Source organism: Mytilus californianus, unplaced genomic scaffold (assembly GCF_021869535.1).
Source record: "Mytilus californianus isolate M0D057914Y unplaced genomic scaffold, xbMytCali1.0.p SCAF_6, whole genome shotgun sequence".
Lineage (NCBI taxonomy): Eukaryota > Metazoa > Mollusca > Bivalvia > Mytilida > Mytilidae > Mytilus > Mytilus californianus.
In genome coordinates this window covers 50187784-50208176 of record NW_026262712.1, presented here as the reverse complement: position 1 = coordinate 50208176, position 20393 = coordinate 50187784, and the positions used below count along the sequence as shown (strand labels likewise).

At 34.3% G+C, this 20393-nt stretch overlaps 1 protein-coding gene across 2 annotated transcripts in view; it reads right to left on the bottom strand.

The window, feature by feature from the left end:
• Positions 1-7647: 7647 nt before the first annotated feature.
• LOC127706788 (MYG1 exonuclease-like) overlaps positions 7648-20393 on the bottom strand; it is a 32726-nt gene continuing 19980 nt past the window's right edge. For both annotated transcript variants that reach the window (XM_052211478.1, XM_052211477.1), the window contains exons 6-8: positions 20188-20310; positions 11161-11342; positions 7648-8913 (exon numbers count right to left, since the gene is read on the bottom strand). In XM_052211478.1, coding sequence (XP_052067438.1) covers positions 8736-8913; positions 11161-11342; positions 20188-20310 — 483 coding nt within the window. In that variant the 3' untranslated portion in view covers positions 7648-8735. The remainder of the gene's footprint in view (positions 8914-11160; positions 11343-20187; positions 20311-20393) is intronic.

Below are 20393 nucleotides of genomic sequence, written 5' to 3'. Positions count from 1 at the left end.
CCTCGAGGATACGGAGGAGTAGCCATACTATGGAAGAAAAAAGTTGATCACATGATAAAACCAATAGACCTAGGTTCAGAAAGAATACAGTGTATAGAAATCAAGGAAAACTCCAACTCCAATATACTCTTAACATCAGTATACCTACCAGCAAAAGGGAGTAAAAACCATCTATCAGAATACCAAGACGTAATTGATCAATTATATGAGCTCTACCAAAAATACAATGAAACCCATAAAATTATCATAGGAGGAGATACAAATGAGGATCTGAATGAACAAACAGGCACAAAACGTAATCTATATCTGCGAGACTTTATAAATGAATGCGGTTTAAAATGTGACAACAAGGCAAAAACTTTTGTTAATTCCATAGGACAAGAATCCTCAGAAATTGATTACTTTTTGCATAACCTAGCAGATCAAGACTTTCAAGCAAAACAAGTCCTGAACGAACTGATAGAAAATACGTCAGACCACCATCCTATCCGTATGAGCATCAAATTCAAGTACAAAAATGCAGAAGTTAATCATAAGCAAAACAACAGCAGGATAAAAAAGAAGGTCAACTGGGATAAGGTTGACAAAGAATGGTACTCTGCCCACATTGATACACATATTGACAGTCTCCAAATAAACGAAAATATGGAAGAAACAGCAGTAGAGGAAGCCATACTAAAATTGTGTGAACTACTTAGGGAAACAGCCGACCTCACCTCATCTTTAAAGGCAATATTCAATGCCAAACCAAAACTGAAAGTGTGGACACCAGAAATCCAAGTAGCACTAAAAACAGCGAGGAAAAAATATAAAGTATGGAAAAATCACGGGAAACCCAACAACAAAAATAATAAAATGCTTATGGAGAAGAAGCAATCTAAAAAGGACTTCAGACGTGCAGTACGAATTGAACTAGCTAAACAAAAAAACAAGGAGAAGGAAACTATCCTCGAAACAAGAACAAAAGATGCAAAAATGTTTCATAAATTGGTCCGTAACAACAGGAAAAAAGGAAATGATGCGATCATGGAACTAGAAGTCAATGGTGAAAAATATGTTGAGAACGATAATATTATCAATGGATTTCAAGAACATTTTAGCAGTCTGGCAACATTCAATGAGAAAACACGCATAGACAGCCTTTATCATAATTTAGTTGAACACGATATTCAATCAATAAACAAGCTTGTACAACAAAATAACATCAAAAACGTAACATCTGAAGAGATAACAAAAGCTATCCGTTCTATAAACAAAGGAAAATCGGCAGACTACCATGGTATAACAATAGAGCATATCATCCACGCAGGATCTGATACAGAGAAACTTCTTGTTCTGCTGGTACAATGCATATTCAAACATGGGATCATATCAGAAACACTCAAGATGGGCCTTTTAACACCAGTATTTAAAAACAAGGGAACAAGGCAGCAAGCTATCAACTACAGAGGGATTACTGTGTTGCCAGTCATAGGAAAGATTATCGAAACTATCATCAAAGAACGTACAAATGACCGTGTCCTAGAAACACAAAACAAAAAGCAAAGAGGTTTTACAGCAGGGTCATCGCCACTAAATTCAGCCTTACCAATAGAAGAAAGCTACAGAGAATCAAAAGACAACAATATAACTCTCTACCTTGTACTCCTAGATGCAAAAGCAGCGTTTGACACAGTAATACATAGCCACATGCTTCGAAGGGTATTCTTGGCAGGAATTGATGATGGACATTGGGGACTGATTAAAGACCTGCACGAAAACGCAAAAAGTGTAGTCAAATGGGAAGGAAATATCTCTCAACCATTTAAAGTTAACCAAGGAGTCAGACAAGGAGGTATACTCAGCACTAACCTGTATAAACTCTACATCAATCAACTTCTTAATATGTACGAAACAACTGGAGCTGGCTATAAAATAGGAAATATTAGTGTAAATAGTACAGCATGTGCAGACGATATCGCGCTTATCAGTCAAGACCCTGATCAAGCACAAATACTCATTAATATGGCTTATGACTATGCATATATGGAAGGCTACGAACTGCAACCAACAAAAAGTGTAGTCCTGAACATCTCCCATAAACAGCGAAAATAGGAGTCTAACAACCAGACCTTTAAAATGGGACCAAACGATATGCCATCAATTGAGAAAGCCACACATCTAGGAATCATTAGAACTATATCACTCAAGGGCAACATGATAGCAAATGTGGAAGAAAATATTAAAAAAGCAAGACGAAGTGCTTATAGCCTGCTTGGGGGAGGATTCCATGGCCACAACGGTCTTGACGTAGAGACAATGGTGCACCTGTACAAAATTTACATCTCTCCAGTACTACTATATGGATTAGAGCTAATACTACCAACAACAAGCTCACTAACTCTTCTTGAAAACTTCCAGAAGAAACTCCTAAAGCAAATACTTTCTCTACCAACCTGTGTAGCAGACATAACCGTTAACATCCTTACAGGAATACTACCTATTGAGGCACAAGTACACATCCGAGCATTAGGCCTATTTAACAACATCTGCAACCAGCCTGACGACAGTGTAGAAAAATAACTTGCAAAACGCCAACTTCTTATAAAAAACGATGGAAGTTCTAGCTGGTTCATTGCTATTAAGCATATGCTACGAAAGTATGACCTGCAGGAGGCAAGCTGGTATTTGAACAACCCAGTTAAGAAGACCATATGGACCTCAACTGTCAAGAAGACAATATACAATCACTGGAATAGATCAATAGTTCAGTTACAGCCATTATATAAAGGGCTCAATTTCTTAACAACTGAACATTTGAGAACCGGAAATATACACCCTCTACTCAAAATCAACTGCCACTCTACTATTGATACAGCAAGATTGCCAGTAGAATTAAAGCTGCTTACAGGCTCGTATATCCTTCAGAGCAAAAGGATCAGAATGTACAAAGATGAGACTGATCCGAAATGTCTGTTATGTGCAAAGGAAGAAGAAAATATAGAACACTTTATTTTGAAATGTGAAAGCTTGAGAATAGTGAGGAACACCATACTTCACGAAATAACTACAACGCTGAACGCAATGGGAATTCAATTTGATGAACTATCAACGAACGAAAAACTACAACATATTCTGGATTTAACGCCGGTAGCGAAAGCAAAGAAACTCTCTCCAGTCAGTGTAGTACAAATAGAAGGCCTTACTCGACGCCTGCTATATCAACTTCATATAGCCCGTTACAAGATGGTATGCGGATAGTAATAAATTTAGTGCGAGGTGACAATAAAATAAGCGATTCCGTTATCTCAACATCTATAAGGGCGTGGTTGGGGGAACCACATAAATTTCTGGAATCAAGTGAACTAAACTGTAAAATAAAGGATTTTACGCAAATTGTGTGGGGGTAGGACTTCAATGTAAATATGCGCACATCAGATATCGAATGGTGGAGGGAGTAACAGCACTGTATATAGATTGCACCCGAGCTGAGCATGTACATATAGTTAGATGTCCAATGGTGGAAGGAGAAGCAGCACTGTATATAAAGAGAGCACCTGTTCTACATATGAAAATATGGTTCCTCTACAAAGGGGGTTTAAAGATAAGTTAGATTACATTAGTTAAATAGAAATTATCTTGTTCGAATGAACTCGACATGTATTCGAATAAACATGGAATATGCATGTGAGTTATTGGATGGTTGTACTTGGCAAGATTCTGATCAACTAGAACAAATACTATTGGAAGCAGGAAGAATAATAGCTGGGTACCCAAGTATGCTAGTCGCGAAGGTATTTACTTCTAAAATGACCGGAAATAGTTGGCAGATAGATGACGGTATAGAAAGCTTTATATGTTCTTTATTTTATAGAATGTGACTGCCCCAGATTACCTTTGTGATTTAATGTCACCAATCGTTGGTCAGATATCTGATTATGATTTGCGAAATAGTAATCAATTATAGTTGATAATCATTAAGTATGTAGTACCCCACTATACATCATATAATAACAAAAAATAATTTTCCCTTTCTACAATGGAATCGCTTAAAACCCTGACATACGGATTTTCGAAATATAAATATATTAAAACGAAAGATGAAAACCAACACAGCCACCCTCCTATTTCATTTGGGGTGCAGTGGGAAATCTAGTAACAAAATATTACCTCCTCCTATAACTTGACACTGAAAACTAGATCTTTTAGCAAGGACGCTATCAATTATAAATTCACGGGAAAACGTTCTGGTAAATAATAAAAATAGATATAAGGGAGCTACCATTTGATTTTTATGGGGGGGCTTGGATGAAATTTGAAAAAAAATAGGCATGACAGGAGTTTTGAGTAAAAAAAAAGGCAGGATGAGACACTTGCAAAAAAAAAGTCAGGATGACAATTTAGGTAAAAAAAAGTCAGGATAAACTTTTAAAAAAAAATGCAGGACCGAAAAGAGTGAAAAATAAAAAGGCAGGACAGAGATTACAACTAAAAAAAAAATGCAGGACAAAATTTTTCATCCCAACCCCCCCCCCCCCAATAAAAATCAAATGGTAGCTCCCTAAGTTGAAATAAAAACAAAACTTCCATTTAATGTTATCATTACCCTCCTTAAATAGAAAACGGCGTGTACAGCAGACTAAATGAGCTTGGTGTAAAATTGGTTAAAAATGTTGCTATATGAATAAAACCTGCAGTACCATTTTCAATTTATTTTTCTACTAGCTGTATACCTCTCTAGAAAATGCTAATTATCAGTGTATATATGCAGCTTGATTAGAGATAGTCAGGGAAAAAATTCCAAAGGAATCGATTGATATGCAGCAAATAATGGCACTTTTGAAATTAAGTTAATAAGCAAATTCAAACGGACCTTATCCCGATGTAATCATTGAATGTGAATAGATCGAGAAGAACACAAATAAATGTACAAAAATTGAGACGACCTTTTCTTAAAATTGTAAAAGAAATAGTAAAAAGATGCCTACTTTATAGGAATGTTTATCTTTAATTTTTTAACCTGCGCAGACAGACTTTTATATTGTTATATTCATGAAAAGACAATATTTCTATATTGAATTTTCATGTGGCAAGATCAGACCAGTGTACTCGAAAGCGTAGAATGTGAAAAATTAGTATATTTTGGGAAATTGTAACATATGCTAAGGACTTTATGGAACACTCCAAAAATTGGTGACCGGCCCTTTGTACGAAGTGAGCTAATAATATTTGTAAAATGTTCTTGTTCTTGTATTCATCATTGGTCATTTGATTTGAGTTATGTACTTTTTCTGTAAAAGTAAGGTAAATGTTCTTTGGTTCGTTTGGAATTTCAACCAAAGATGAAGAACTGGATCTTCCATCACTGTATTGGATACCTAAACTACATAAATGTCCGTACAAACAACGTTATACTGCTGGGTCTTCCAAGTGCTCCACGAAACCTCTTTCTAAATTATTAACATCAATTTTATCAGCAATCAAAGCCGTGCTTCAAAGTTATTGTGAAACTATCTATTCTAGAGGTGGCGTGAATCAGATGTGGATACTAAAAAATTCCAAAGATCTTTTAGAGTACATACAATCTAAAACTCTTTCATCTTGCAATAGTATTAAAACATTTGACTTTTCTACACTTACACAAGTATTCCCAATTCCAAACTAAAAGACAAATTGAAAGAGTTGGTCCTGCTTTGTTTCATAAAAAAAAGGATGGCCAACGTAGATACAAGTATCCTGTCTTAGGGAGGGATAAATCCTACTTTGTAAAAAATCACTCTGATTCAAACAAAAAATTCTCTGAAACTGACGTTATCAAGATGCTTGATTTCTTGATTGACAACATATTTGTTACGTTTGGAGGACGTGTTTTTCAACAAACAATCGGCATTCCCATGGGAACCAACTGTGCCCCTCTTCTTGCTGACGTGTTTCTTTATTCATATGAGGCTGACTTCATACAGGAACTTCTTAGGAAGAAAGAAAAGAAGTTAGCAGTATCCTTTAATTTTACTTTCCGCTATATAGATGATGTTCTCTCACTAAATAATTCAAAATTTGGTGACTATGTTTAACGCATAAATCCCATCGAACTTGAGATAAAGGATACAACAGATACAGTTGGGTCTGCCTCATATCTTGACTTACATCTAGAGATTGACAGTGAGGGTCGGTTGAAAACAAAACTTTACGACAAAAGAGATGATTTCAGCTTCCCAATTGTGAACTTACCATTTCTATGTAGCAACATTCCAGCAGCGCCTGCATACGGAGTACATATCTCCCAGTTAATACGATATTCCAGGGCTTGTATTTCCCATCATTATTTCCTTGATAGACGGTTGCTGCTCACAAGGAAGCTATTAGACCAAGAGTTCCAGGTGAAGTTGAAATCATCCCTTCGTAAATTTTACTGACGCCATCACAAGTTTGTTGAGTGTTATGGAATATCCATTTCACAGATGATAGCGGGTATGTTCCAAATGTAGTAACTGCAATCCCGTCCCCTTTTCCCCGAAAGTGACCTACCGAATTAGACTTATTACTGGGTTTGTACTAACATGAGAAACACGACAGGTGCCACATGATCTGCTTACCCTTAGATCACCCCCAGTTTTTGGTGGCGTTCATGTTGCTCAGTCTAGTTTTCTATGTTGTGTTTTGTGTACTATTGTTTGTCTGTTGGTCTTTTCTTTTTTAGCCATGGCGTTGTCAGTTTATTTTCGACTTATGAGTTTGAATGTCCCTCTGGTATCTTCCGCCTCTCTTTTTCCTTGGTAGGCATCCATATAAAAATAAAAATAAGGAGATGTGGTATGATTGCCAATAAGACAACTATCCATCAAAGTTCAAATGAAGTGGATGTAAGCAAGTATAGGCAACCGTACTGCTTTTTACAATGAGAAAAACCCATACCCTATGGATACTATAAAAGGCCCGACATGAAAAATATGAAACAATTCAATTGAGATACCTAACAACCTAATTTATAACAAAACAATTTACGAAAAAACAAATATGACAGACATGAACCAACGACAACCACTGAACTACAGGCTCCTGACTTGGGACAGGCACATAAAGAATGAGGCGGGTTAAACTAGTTTGCCCCCCCTAACCTGGGACAGTGGTGTAACAGTACAACATAAGAACAAACTATAATTAACTGTTGACACAGAGATATGTCTCGCCTGTCGGCATAAAATTCAGAAAAAGACAATTCAATGAACATTAACATTGCTAATTAATTCAAAGTCGCCGGACCACAAACTAGTGGGCAGGGCCTCGAAATGGTCAACAAACTGAGATGTGAGGACAGTAATGTAACTTTATAGATAGTCATAATTTTCAATTGTAAGTAGTTTCTATCAAACTAACTAAAGCAGAAAACTAAACATTGAAAATTGCTAATTAATTCAAAGTCACTGGACCATGATTTAGGGGGGTAGGGCCTCAAAATAGTAATCTAACTGATATGTACTGATAGTAATGCAACTTCATACAAAATATCATTGATCTATCACAAGTAGTTCCTATCAAACTAACTTTAGCAGAAAACTTAACAACTGTTGACGCCATCGTCATCATCTCAGGAAAAGCAATCCCTATGTCTCGCTTACGGCGACTCTGGTCGCAGGCGAGACAAAAATCAGTTAAAAAAAGCTTAACTCATCAGACCAAATGTTTATTGGAGGTGTTTTTCCTTTTTAACATAAAATCAGAATAATTAGAATTATAATAAATTGCCAATTCTTCTTTATTTGCATTTATCATAGAAAATAAATGATATTTTTTATATTCAAGTTTCAAAAATGTCAAACATATAACTCATTAATCCATTAACTTATATTTATTTTCTGGATTGTTGTGGTTAATTGATACTAAGATCCAACTATATAGATGTTGCAACTGGTGCATAAAGTGCAATGTTTGAAATCGAAATTATGAATGGAAAAAACTTAGAAAAGAGTTCTGCCCACATGACAGTCAACACACGTATCTTGTTTTTTTCATATTTTTGCTAACATAAACATTGCTTCAAAACAATCCAAAGGAATTTTCAAATTGTACCTATTACAGCAGACATACTATGTACAGAAAAATTATGTAGAGGGCTTATTACATACCTTCTTTATTCATAACATACATACAACAGGTATTCAAAGGAAAATATCATTTAGCATACAAAATTAACATTTAAACATCAGATCATATTTAAACTTTATTTTTTAATATTGAAACAAACTATGAAAATTTCTTAAATGATCTTACATAAAAAATAGTTCCACCATAGATAATAGGTAGAAACAAAATAAATCTTTACACATTAAATATGGATACTATATAAGTTGAAATTCCTCAAGTACTGTGTATTTTTTGCACAGTTAGAATCTCCCAAGATTGTTCTGTTGACTCGAGAGGAAATAATGAATTTTCAAATTTTCATAAAAAATACCGTAAACTGTCTTATTCATAATTGGAAGATCACCTCAAAAGCACTTATTTATCATAAAAACTTCAGATTAATTACAGCAAAAACAATAATGAAAAACATTTAAACAGAAAATACTTTGTTAGCCTCTTTCTGACTTTTTACTCTTTGATCATAATGTATCATTTGTTTACAAAACAGGAAATGAGGCTGCTCCTTTATGAAGTTGTTTACTGACATTCAATATGATTCCAATAATCTAAACCATACATTATGCTGCCATTAAATCCAATACTCGTAAACTCAGATCAGACTATCAAATACATCAACTCGCTTTCGAGTCTCTATCTTTCATTGTTTTCCTCGCCATTTCCATTGCACCTTCATAAGTTTTATTTCCTCCAATAAATCCTGAAGCATGAACAAATATACAGCCTGGAATTCCACTCAGTTTTGAGAGGGCATCATCTCTTACACCTTGCCATTCTGATAAGAGTGATAACCTGAAATTTATAACAAAGATATTAAAAATTATTTGAATAATTTAATACTTACTAAAACAACTATTTCCATATTCAAATGCTGTGAGTTCATAATTATTGTTGAAATACTTCTTTTCATGGATTAAGTAGGTGTGAATGAACCATAACAATGCACAACGAGATACCAATTTTCTACAGACTGACAAAAAGGCAACGTCAGAATTTTTGATATAAAGGTCATCTAACGAAATCCAAACAATACCCTTTCTATTTTATTTTAATCAAATTTTGTTAGTAGGAATTAAGTTTTTGGTGGCTCACATCAGGATGAGAACATGCTGAAGTGATATGAACCCTATTTTGTACTAGACTGACATGCTGGGATAGTTCACAAAGTAACAGTTGGTAGGATGACATTTAACCCTATCCAGACACATTTTTCGAACACTTATGACCAGGACAATTGTTCTTAAAAACAAGAGTGGACACGCTGAAATGTCTCGCCTTCTTTACTAACCATTGATATTATGTTGATAGTCCTAAATGAAAGCTTTACTACAACTGTTACATAAACTTAACATGATCCAAGAAAATGAAGTCAAGGTCATATAAACCAAACGAGAAATACACATACACCTTACAATCATTCAATACACTAAATATAGTTGACCTATTGCTTATAGTTTCTAAGAAACAGACTTAACCAAGAAAACTAAACATTGACCAATGAATCTTGAAAATGAGGTCAAAGTCAGATGAACCATGCCAGGCAGACATGAACAGCTTACAATCCTTCCATACAACAAATATAGCTGACCTATTGCTTATAGTTTAAGAAAAACAGACTGAAACACATAAACTTAACACTGAGCAATGAACCGTGAAAATGAGGTCAAGGTCAAATAAAACCTGCGAGACTGACATGTACATCATAAAATATTTCCATACACCAAATATAGTTGACTTATTGCATATAGTATAAGAAAAAAGACCAAAACTCAAAAACTTAACTTTGACCACTGAACCATGAAAATGAGGTCAAAGTCAGATGACACCTGCCAGTTTGACATGTACACCTTACAATCATTCCATAAACCAAATATAGTAGACCTATTGCATAAAGTATAAGAAAAACGGACCAAAACACAAAAACTTAACTATAACCACTGAACCATGAAAATGAGGTCAAGGTCAGATGACACCTGCCAGCTAAACATGTACACCTTACAATCATTCCATACACCAAATATAGTAGACCTATTGCATACAGTATAAGAAAAACAGACCAAAACACAAAAACTTAACTATAACCACTGAACCATGAAAATGAGGTCAAGGTCAGATGACACCTGCCAGTTACACCTTACAGTCCTTCCATACACCGAATATACTAGACCTATTGCTTATAGTATCTGAGATATGGACTTGACCACCAAAACTTAACCTTGTTCACTGATCCATGAAATGAGGTCGAGGTCAAGTGAAAACTGTCTGACAGACATGAGGACCTTGCAAGGTACGCACATACTAAATATAGTTATGCTATTACTTATAATAAGAGCGAATTTAACATTACAAAAAATCTGAACTTTTTTTTCAAGTAGTCACTGAACCATGAAAATGAGGTCAAGGACATTGGACATGTGACTGACAGAAACTTCGTAACATGAGGCATCCATATACAAAGTATGAAGCATCCAGGTCTTCCACCTTCTAAAATATAAAGCTTTTAAGAAGTTAGCTAGTGCCGCCGCCGCCGTGTTAAAATTTCTCAAAAATTGTCTTTCAAGGGCATTAACTCCCTTATTAGATTTTCTGGATCCATTACAGTTTTCAAGATATTACACAATAACCAGTTGCATTTTACTCTTATGTTCTATTTTTAGCCTTGATTGTGAACGAGATATCTATCAACCAGAGGCCAAATGATAAGGATCTAACAACTGAAGGGCACTGTTAAGCCTTTCACAATGAACAAAACCCATACCATATAATAAGGTATAAAAGGCCCAAACATAACAAAATGTGAAACAATTCAAGAGAAGAGAAAGACCTGATTTAGACTAAAACAATAAACGAAAAAAAAAATAAGGCAGGAAGCAACAAACAACAACTACTGAATAACACAAGGCACCAGTCTAAGAGTACTTGTAGTTACTGAAATATAACATAACATTACTCTGACTAAACAATCTAATCTTTTTTAGGTTTAATCAATGTGACTGACAAAATATGTTTTGTTTATTAAAAATAAGATGTTTTGCAAACCTATTTTCAAACGAGCCAATCCTAACAGGAACACATTGAACTCTCCAGTTTCCATTACTATCTGCGTAAATGACAAATTTGATTGGCGGTGATATATTTTGTTCTTGTTCAATATCAAATAAGTGATCTCTCCAAGGACAGCCGCCTGATGACAACACCATAATCTCACCACTGGGATCTGTCTGAAATGCATAAAACATTATCAACAGCTGAAAGAAAGTTGGTTATCTCAAGTTTTTAAAATCATTTAAAAAAGTTCAAGATGATAAATAGTGTTAACCACATTGAAAAAAATTATAACCATATAAACATAGAAAACTTTATTTTGATTTGGCAAAGCATAAAACATACAAACATAAGCTCTGGTGAGCTTTTAAATATATATAAAAATGTATACAAAATAAATTAAAATAAAATGCTCTGCAGGGCGCAGCTTGATACGACCGCAGAGGTCGAACCCTGAGCAGTTGGGGCAAGTATGGACACAACATTCAAGCTTGATACAGCTCTGAATTTGGATTGTGATTAAATATTTGACACTGCATAGGTTTCTGACACAGAATGAATGTGGTCTAAGAACTTAAAAATTTTAAATTGGACATTCACCTATTATGGTCAATATCCAAAATCTAAATACATGGTTAGATTCAACATATCAAAGAACCCCAAGAATTCAATTTTTGATGAAATCAAACAAAGATTAATTTTGGACCCTTTTGACCTCAATGTGGACAAAGTTGATAACAGGGCCCAAAAATCAAAATCTAAATACATGGTTAGATTCAGCATATCAAAGAACCCCATTATTTTCAATTTTTGTTGAAATCAAACAAAGTTTAATTTTGGACCCCGATTTGGACCAACTTGAAAACTGGGCCCATAATCAAAAATCTAAATACATGTTTAGATTCAGAATATCAAAGAACCCTAAGAATTCAATTTTTGTTAAAATCAAACTAAGTTTAATTTTGGACCCTTTGGACCTTAATGTAGACCAATTTGAACACGGAACCAAAAATTAAGAATCTAAATACACGGTTAGATTCGGCATATCAAAGAACCCCAATAATTCAATTTTTGATGAAATCAAACAAAGTTTTATTTTGGACCCTTTGGACCTCAATGTGGACCAATTTAAAAACGGGGCCCAAAATCCAAAAACTTAATACACGGTTAGATTCAGCATATTAAAGAACCCCAAGAATTCAAGAATAAAACCCCATTGAAATTGGTCAAGAAATAAGCAATTTATACGAAGTATCTTCTTCTGCACAATACTGTGCAATTAAATATTTCTTGCTATTGCGCAATACTGTACAATTGACAATTTCTTGCTATTGCGCAATATTGTGCTATTGGATATTTCTTGCTATTGCGCAATACTGTGCAATTGAAGATTTCTTGCTATTGCGCAATACTGTGCAATTGAAGATTTCATGCTATTGTGCAATACTGTGCAATTGAAAATTTCTTGCTGTTGCACAATACTTATTATATAATAATTTAAACATCCTGTTAGGTGTGTATCTCCTACCATATCATTATTATTTGCTTTTAAATATAAATCAGAAATAACCAACTTAAAATGGAAAATTTTAAATGAAAAAAAAAAATGAAAAAAAGAAAAAAAATGAAAAAAAAAAAAAATCCCCCCCCAAAATTTTTTGAACCCCCTTATGATTCATCACCCCCAAACTCAATCCCAGCTTTCCCTTTGTGGTATGGTAACTTGCAGTACAATTTCAGAGAGATCCATACACTTGAACACAAGTTATTGTCTGGAAACTAGAAAAATGTGTTTTTTGGCCCCTTTTTGGCCCCAAATTCCTAAACATTTAGGGCAATTACCCCCAAACTGAAACCCAGCTTTCCCTTTGTGATATGGAACCTTGTAGTACAATTTCAGAAAGATCCATACACTTACACACAAGTTATTGTCCTGAAACTAGAAAAATGCTTGTTTTTTGCCCCTTTTTGGCCCCAAATTCCTAATATATTGAGGCAATTACCCCCATCATCAATCCCAGCCTTCCCTTTGTGGTATGGTACCTTGCAGTACAATTTCAGAGAGATCCATACACTTGAACACAAGTTATTGTCTGGAAACTAGAAAAAATGCTTATTTTTGGCCCCTTTTTGGCCCCTAATTCCTAACCATTTCGGGCAATTACCCCCAAACTCAATTCCAGCTTTCCCTTTGTGATATGGAACCTTGTAGTACAATTTCAGAAATATCCAAACACTTACACACAAGTTATTGTCATGAAACTAGAAAAATGCTTGTTTTTTGCCCCTTTTTTGGCCCCTAATTTCTAAAATTTTGAGACAATTACCCCCAAAATCAATTCCAGCCTTCCCTTTGTGATATGGAACCTTGTGGTACAATGTCAGAGAGATCCATACACTTACACACAAGTTATTGTCTGGAAGTTACAAAAATGCTTATTTTTGGCCCCTTTTTGGCCCCTAATTCCTTAACTGTTGGTACCATAACCCTAAAAATCAATCCCAACCTTCCTTTTGTGGTATTGAACCTCAGAGATCCATTCACTTAAACTAAAGTTATAGTGCGAAAACTAATGTGTCTTCGGACAACGACGCCGGACGATGACGCCAACGTCATACCAATATACGACCGCAAAAATTTTGCGGTTGTATAAAAAACATTATGCATCAGTGCACATACAGGGATCTCCCTGGCATTTTAGCTTGAATGGCTAAAAATGGATTTGTGGATTTTAGAGAAGCTAGAGACGCAATTTCCTGGGAGTTTTTTTATTATCTCAATACTTTTTAACAGTTAATTTTGTTTTTGAGGTTCATAAGTGTTTCTCGTTTTTTATATAGATTAGACCGTTGGTTTTCCTGTTTGAATAGTTTTACACTAGTAATTTTTGGGGCCCTTTATATCTTGCTGTTTGGTGTGAGCCAAGGCTCCATGTTGAAGGCCGTACTTTGACCTATAATGGTTTACTTTTACAAATTGTGACTTGGATGGAGAGTTGTCTCATTGGCACTCATACCACATCTTCCTATATCTATTTGCATATCCATTTATAAGTTTGAGTATTCACTATAATAATTATAGCTGACGTATTTTTTTAGATTATAAAACAAGTATTATATCTTTAATTTTGATGCTTCAGTAATTGTTCTGTAAATATTTTTTTCAAACACTCGTGACTGTATTCTGTCAAAAAGAAATTCAAGATTTCCTTAGATAAGAGTTTGTGGAAGAAGATAATTTCTTCTTATTGATTTGTTAGTTTCTTATAGCTCAAGGAGAAAAAATCAAAAAGTTAAGATGTAGAGGATAAATTAAATATCATAACAGTGTTAGCATGTTGTTTTGACATGATTTTAACACATTGATGGTCAAATGACATTCAAATCAAACGCTGCATTGATTTTGTCAAAATATTGTTCAGGATTCTTGTATTTCATTGTATTGCTGAAGAAAATCAAAGATATTACAAGTGACAAAATATACTGGAATGGCCAACAGAGACGTGTTTCGCTTCCCTACATGACAATAATCCCAAACATGACGACCATGTCGTAGTTTGTTTTGCTTAGACTGGGCACTCATTGTTACATAAGTAAGAGGCAAGTTTTAATTGATTGTGTCATTTCAACTCCTTTGGAAAATCAGAATGGGACATTTTAATAAATTTTGAGCCAATGGCGCAGGGCCCGGTCCCAAAGGGTTCTCTGACATATAAAACATACAACTGAATAAAACCAAGCAACAACCAAAAATTCAGATTTCTAGCAATCTTGTATAAAATTTTTTAAATTTATTAAAAAATCTAAATAGACAATTGACAATAAAATGCACCGCAGGGCGCAGCTTGATACGACCACAGAGGTCGAACCCTGAACAGTTGGGGCAAGTATGGACACAACCAATACACGGTCATATGTTCCGGACATTTGTATAATGTCCAGTAAAAGTCCGGCTGGGCAAAGCATGAAACGGTCATCTACTTTTTAGTTTATAAGGCTTTCTTAAAAGACGGTCATTTTAACATAATTCGCGATCTTTTTGACCCAACCTTTTGCCTTTAACAGCCACACATTTCCAGTCATAAAAGTGACATGATCATTAAGTACTATCAAAACAACCCCTACTTTAATACCTTCTCATTTTAATCAACTTAATTAGTTGTCGAACAGCTGAAATTTACCTGTTCAAGTGACAGGTAAACTATTTTGAACCGGACATTGATCGGTCTATTCAAAGTTATTTTCTTACATTTCAGCAGTTTGCATCTAATTAATTTAGTCAAAAAGATTTAAATTATCAGAAATACGTTCACAAATATGATTTGAAAAAAAAATTAAAAATGTGAAAATAAAAAATCGTCATAACCACATTGTTTGAACTAGTACACGTGTGCGCATGTGCGCAGGTGTGAAATTTAATTATGCATCCTAATTTCTTCAAAAAGTGCTTAAATTGTCATTGATACCTTTATCTCACATTTATTTCGAATATTTTCTTGAAGAAATAACGTAGAAAGAGCTACTCACACTCATTCATGCTTTGCAAATGTACACAGAATTTACGTCTCCGTCTCTGGTCCATGTTATACCATTGTCAAGATAACATCCGGAATAAGTTAAAAAAACGAAAGTAAAGTTTTTGACAATGTTATTTTGCACAAATAAAGAGTCTAAGGCAGATATAAGTACGCTGATGTTGCACACTTCGAATGATGCACTGCCAATTTAACAGTTTACGTCAGAACTTCGAATTTGAATCAAAGAAAGTTTAATATCGTTTTTTTTTAATGTCAATCATTGGGATGGCCAACTGTGCAACTGATTACCATAATTGCCTTTTGTTTATTTAGTCTTAAGGGATTAAAATCGGGATAATATATATAAAATGTCCGGCTGGCTAAAAATAATTTTGGAAGCCCTGGACACAACATTCAAGCTTGATACAGCTCTGAATTTGGATTGTGATTAAATATTTGACACAGCATAGGTTTCTGACACAGAATGAATGTGGTCTAAGAACTTAAAAATTTTAAATTGGACATTCACCTATTATGGTCCAATATCCAAAATCTAAATACATGGTTAGATTCAGCATATCAAAGAACCCCAAGAATTCAATTTTTGATGAAATCAAACAAAGTTTTATTTTGGACCCTTTTGACCTCAATGTGGACAAAGTTGATAACGGGGCCCAAAAATCAAAAATCTAAATACATGGTTAGATTCAGCATATCAAAGAACCCCATATATTCAATTTTTGTTGAAATCAAACAAAGTTTAATTTTGGACCCCGATTTGGACCAACTTGAAAACTGGGCCCATAATCAAAAATCTAAATACATGTTTAGATTCAGCATATCAAAGAACCCTAAGAATTCAATTTTTGTTAAAATCAAACTAAGTTTAATTTTGGACCCTTTGGACCTTAATGTAGACCAATTTGAAAACGGAACCAAAAATTAAGAATCTAAATACACGGTTAGATTCAGCATATCAAAGAACCCCAATAATTCAATTTTTGATGAAATCAAAAAAAGTTTAATTTTGGACCCTTTGGACCTCAATGTGGACCAATTTAAAAACGGGGCCCAAAATCCAAAAACTTAATACACGGTTAGATTCAGCATATTAAAGAACCCCAAGAATTCAAGAATAAAACCCCATTGAAATTGGTCAAGAAATAAGCAATTTATACGAAGTATCTTCTTTTGCACAATACTGTGCAGTTGAATATTTCTTGCTATTGCGCAATACTGCACAATTGACAATTTCTTGCTATTGCGCAATATTGTGCTATTGGATATTTCTTGCTATTGCGCAATACTGTGCTATTGGATATTTCTTGCTATTGCGCAATACTGTGCAATTGAAGATTTCTTGCTATTGTGCAATACCGTGCAATTGAAAATTTCTTGCTATTGCACAATACTTATTATATAATAATTTACACATCCTGTTTGGTGTGTATCTCCTACCATATCATTATTATTTGCTTTTAAATATAAATCAGAAATAACCAACTTAAAATGGAAAATTTTAAAAGAAAAAAAAAAGGAAAAAAAGAAAAAAAATGAAAAAAAAAAAAAAATCCCCCCCCCCCAAATTTTTTGAACCCCCTTATGATTCATCACCCCCAAACTCAATCCCAGCCTTCCCTTTGTGGTATGGTACCTTGCAGTACAATTTCAGAGAGATCCATACACTTGAACACAAGTTATTGTCTGGAAACTAGAAAAATGTGTTTTTTTGGCCCCTTTTTGGCCCCCAATTCCTAAACGTTTCTGGCAATTACCCCCAAACTCAATTCCAGCTTTCCCTTTGTGATATGGAACCTTGTAGTACAATTTCAGAAAGATCCATACACTTTCACACAAGTTATTGTCATGAAACTAGAAAAATGCTTGTTTTTTGCCCCTTTTTTTGGCCCCTAATTCCTAAAAGTTTGAGACAATTACCCCCAAAATCAATCCCAGCATTCACTGTGTGATATGGAACCTTGTGGTACAATTTCAGAGAGATCCATACACTTGAACACAAGTTATTGTCTGGAAACTAGAAAAATGCTTATTTTTGGCCCCTTATTCCTAAACGTTTCGGGCAATTACCCCCAAACTCAATTCCAGCTTTCCCTTTGTGATATGGAACCTTGTAGTACAATTTCAGAAAGATCCATACACTTTCACACAAGTTATTGTCATGAAACTAGAAAAATGCTTGTTTTTTGCCCCTTTTTTGGCCCCTAATTCCTAATATTTTGAGGCAATTACCCCAAAATCAATCCCAGCATTCCCTTTGTGATATGGAACCTTGTGGTACAATGTCAGAGAGATCCATACACTAACACAAAAGTTATGTCTGGAAGTTACAAAAATGCTTATTTTTGGCCCCTAATTCCTTAACTGTTGGTACCATAACCCCCAAAATCAATCCCAACCTTCCGTTTGTGGTATCGAACCTTATGGTAAAATTTCATAGAGATCCATTCACTTAAACTAAAGTTAGAGTGCGAAAACCAATGTGTCTTCGGACGACATAGGACGACGACGACAACGACGACGACCACGCCAACGTCATACCAATATTCGACTGCAAAAATTTTTGCGGTCGTATAAAAAACCATCAGCAGATCATGTGGCAAACGTCTCTATGGGTCACCTGACAGCATGTCACCAGTGGTAAAATATTATGTCTCCACCATACAACAGAGGGAAAATAATTTGCACAAAGCCCCTAATTTCAACAAAAATTCGTAAGGGTTCCGCGGAACCCAGTGTCTCGCCTACTTTTGCTGTTAGTCGCAGGCTCAACAAAAATGGGGGAAAAATTATTAAAAATTTTCCTCTAGATACTATCTTTTGATTGTAAGAAGTTCTGTTCAAGTTTGGTAAAAATCCAAGAAGGTTTATGAATCTAATAAATGTTTTAAAAACTTTAACTGCAGACTGTACATGCTGTACGTAATGTTAACTGGAATAAAACTAAGTCCATTTATTAGTAATATACGGAAAAACAGGAAATAAATTTTTACAAAATTTCCTTCTAGATACTAGCATTTGATCATAAACAAGCTTCTATCTAAGTGTGGTACAAATCCAGGATAGTTTAAGAAAGTTATTAAAATTTGAAAAACTTTAACCACAGAGTGAATGTTATGTTAACTGGCAGAAAAACTAAGTCCATATATGAGTAAAATACAGATAAACAGGATTTTCTTTTTTACAAAATTTTCTTCTGGATACTATCTTATGATTATAAACAAGCTTCTGTCTAAGTGTGGTACAAATCCAGGATAGTTTAAGAAAGTTATTAAAATTTGAAAAACTTTAACCACAGAGTGAATGTAATGTTAACTGGCAGAAAAACTAAGTCCATTTATGAGTAAAATACGGATAAATAGGATTTTTTTTTTTTACAAAATTTACTTCTAGATACTATCTGATGATCATAAACAAGCTTCTGTCCAAGTTTGGTTGAAATGCAGGATAGTTTTAAAAAGTTATTAAAATTTCAAAAACTTTAACCAGAGAGTGAATATTTGTGGACGCTGATGCCGACGGAATGTAGGATCACTATGTCTTGATTTTGCAACAAGAGTCGCCGGCTCGACAAAAATCAGCAGAGTGGAACCAAATGTATATTGATCTGTAACTGATCTCAGTAGAATCACATACTCAAAATCAGCACAATTTGTGAATGAATTTAGAAAAAAGTCTGTATAACTGTTTGTTGCTGAATGACGGAATGGTGGAATGACGGACAAGGGTGAAACTATATGGCCCGGACCTAAGTCAGTGGGGCCATAAACATTGACATTGAATTAAAGCTATCTGCATTTATTTTTCAAACATCAAATTTATGTTCTATGTCATAAATGTACGGTTGTTTGTTCAAAATGTTAGCTTTGCTTCTAGCATTTCTAACTATTCCTAAGTGTTTGGTACTATCATATTTAATGCATTTGTATTCCCAGCAACATCTTAATGGCTCCATATTTTTCAAAAACTTGCTTTTTTATTCTTTTAAAAATTAAAAAAAATCTATGGACATCACGTTCCTTCAAAATATTCATGTTACTCAAATGTTTTTAAATAATAAAATAAAAGAATTGACTAATCTTACTTTTCAATTGTGACCTAAATGTTGTTTTAATAATGAGTCAGTGGCAAACATCCTTGAATTGTGCTGACAAATATTTCATTAAGTACTTTAAAAAAATAATCACATGTGTTGAATATGAACTTACACTACAGTCAACCAGATATCTTGAATAATCTGATGATATCACTTTTAGTAGAAATAACTAATATTACAGATATAGTTTTTATATCAAAATTGTGCCAAATATATGGTATGAAATAATGCTCAAATGACTTTATGTAAAATCCGCTTTTTCCTTTTTTGGTTTTCTATTCATAGTTGAAGAACATATTTCCTAAACACTCAAAATAAAATATCAATGTTCTTTGTTATGAGTTTTCAAAGCCAAGTTAAAACATTGCTTCTAAATCAAATTACTGGTACCTCTTTTCTTTTCTCTATTGCATCAACAACCAACTGTCTAGCTGGTAACCAGGCTTTCTTGTAGTACATAACTCTGTCCATGAACTCATCTCCTACCACTCTCATTGCCTTCAGAAAACACACCTTAAGAAAGAAATTGTAAATAAATAAAAACACATAATATATGCACACATTGTTTTAAATCTTTAAGGTTGTAAGGGTCACTA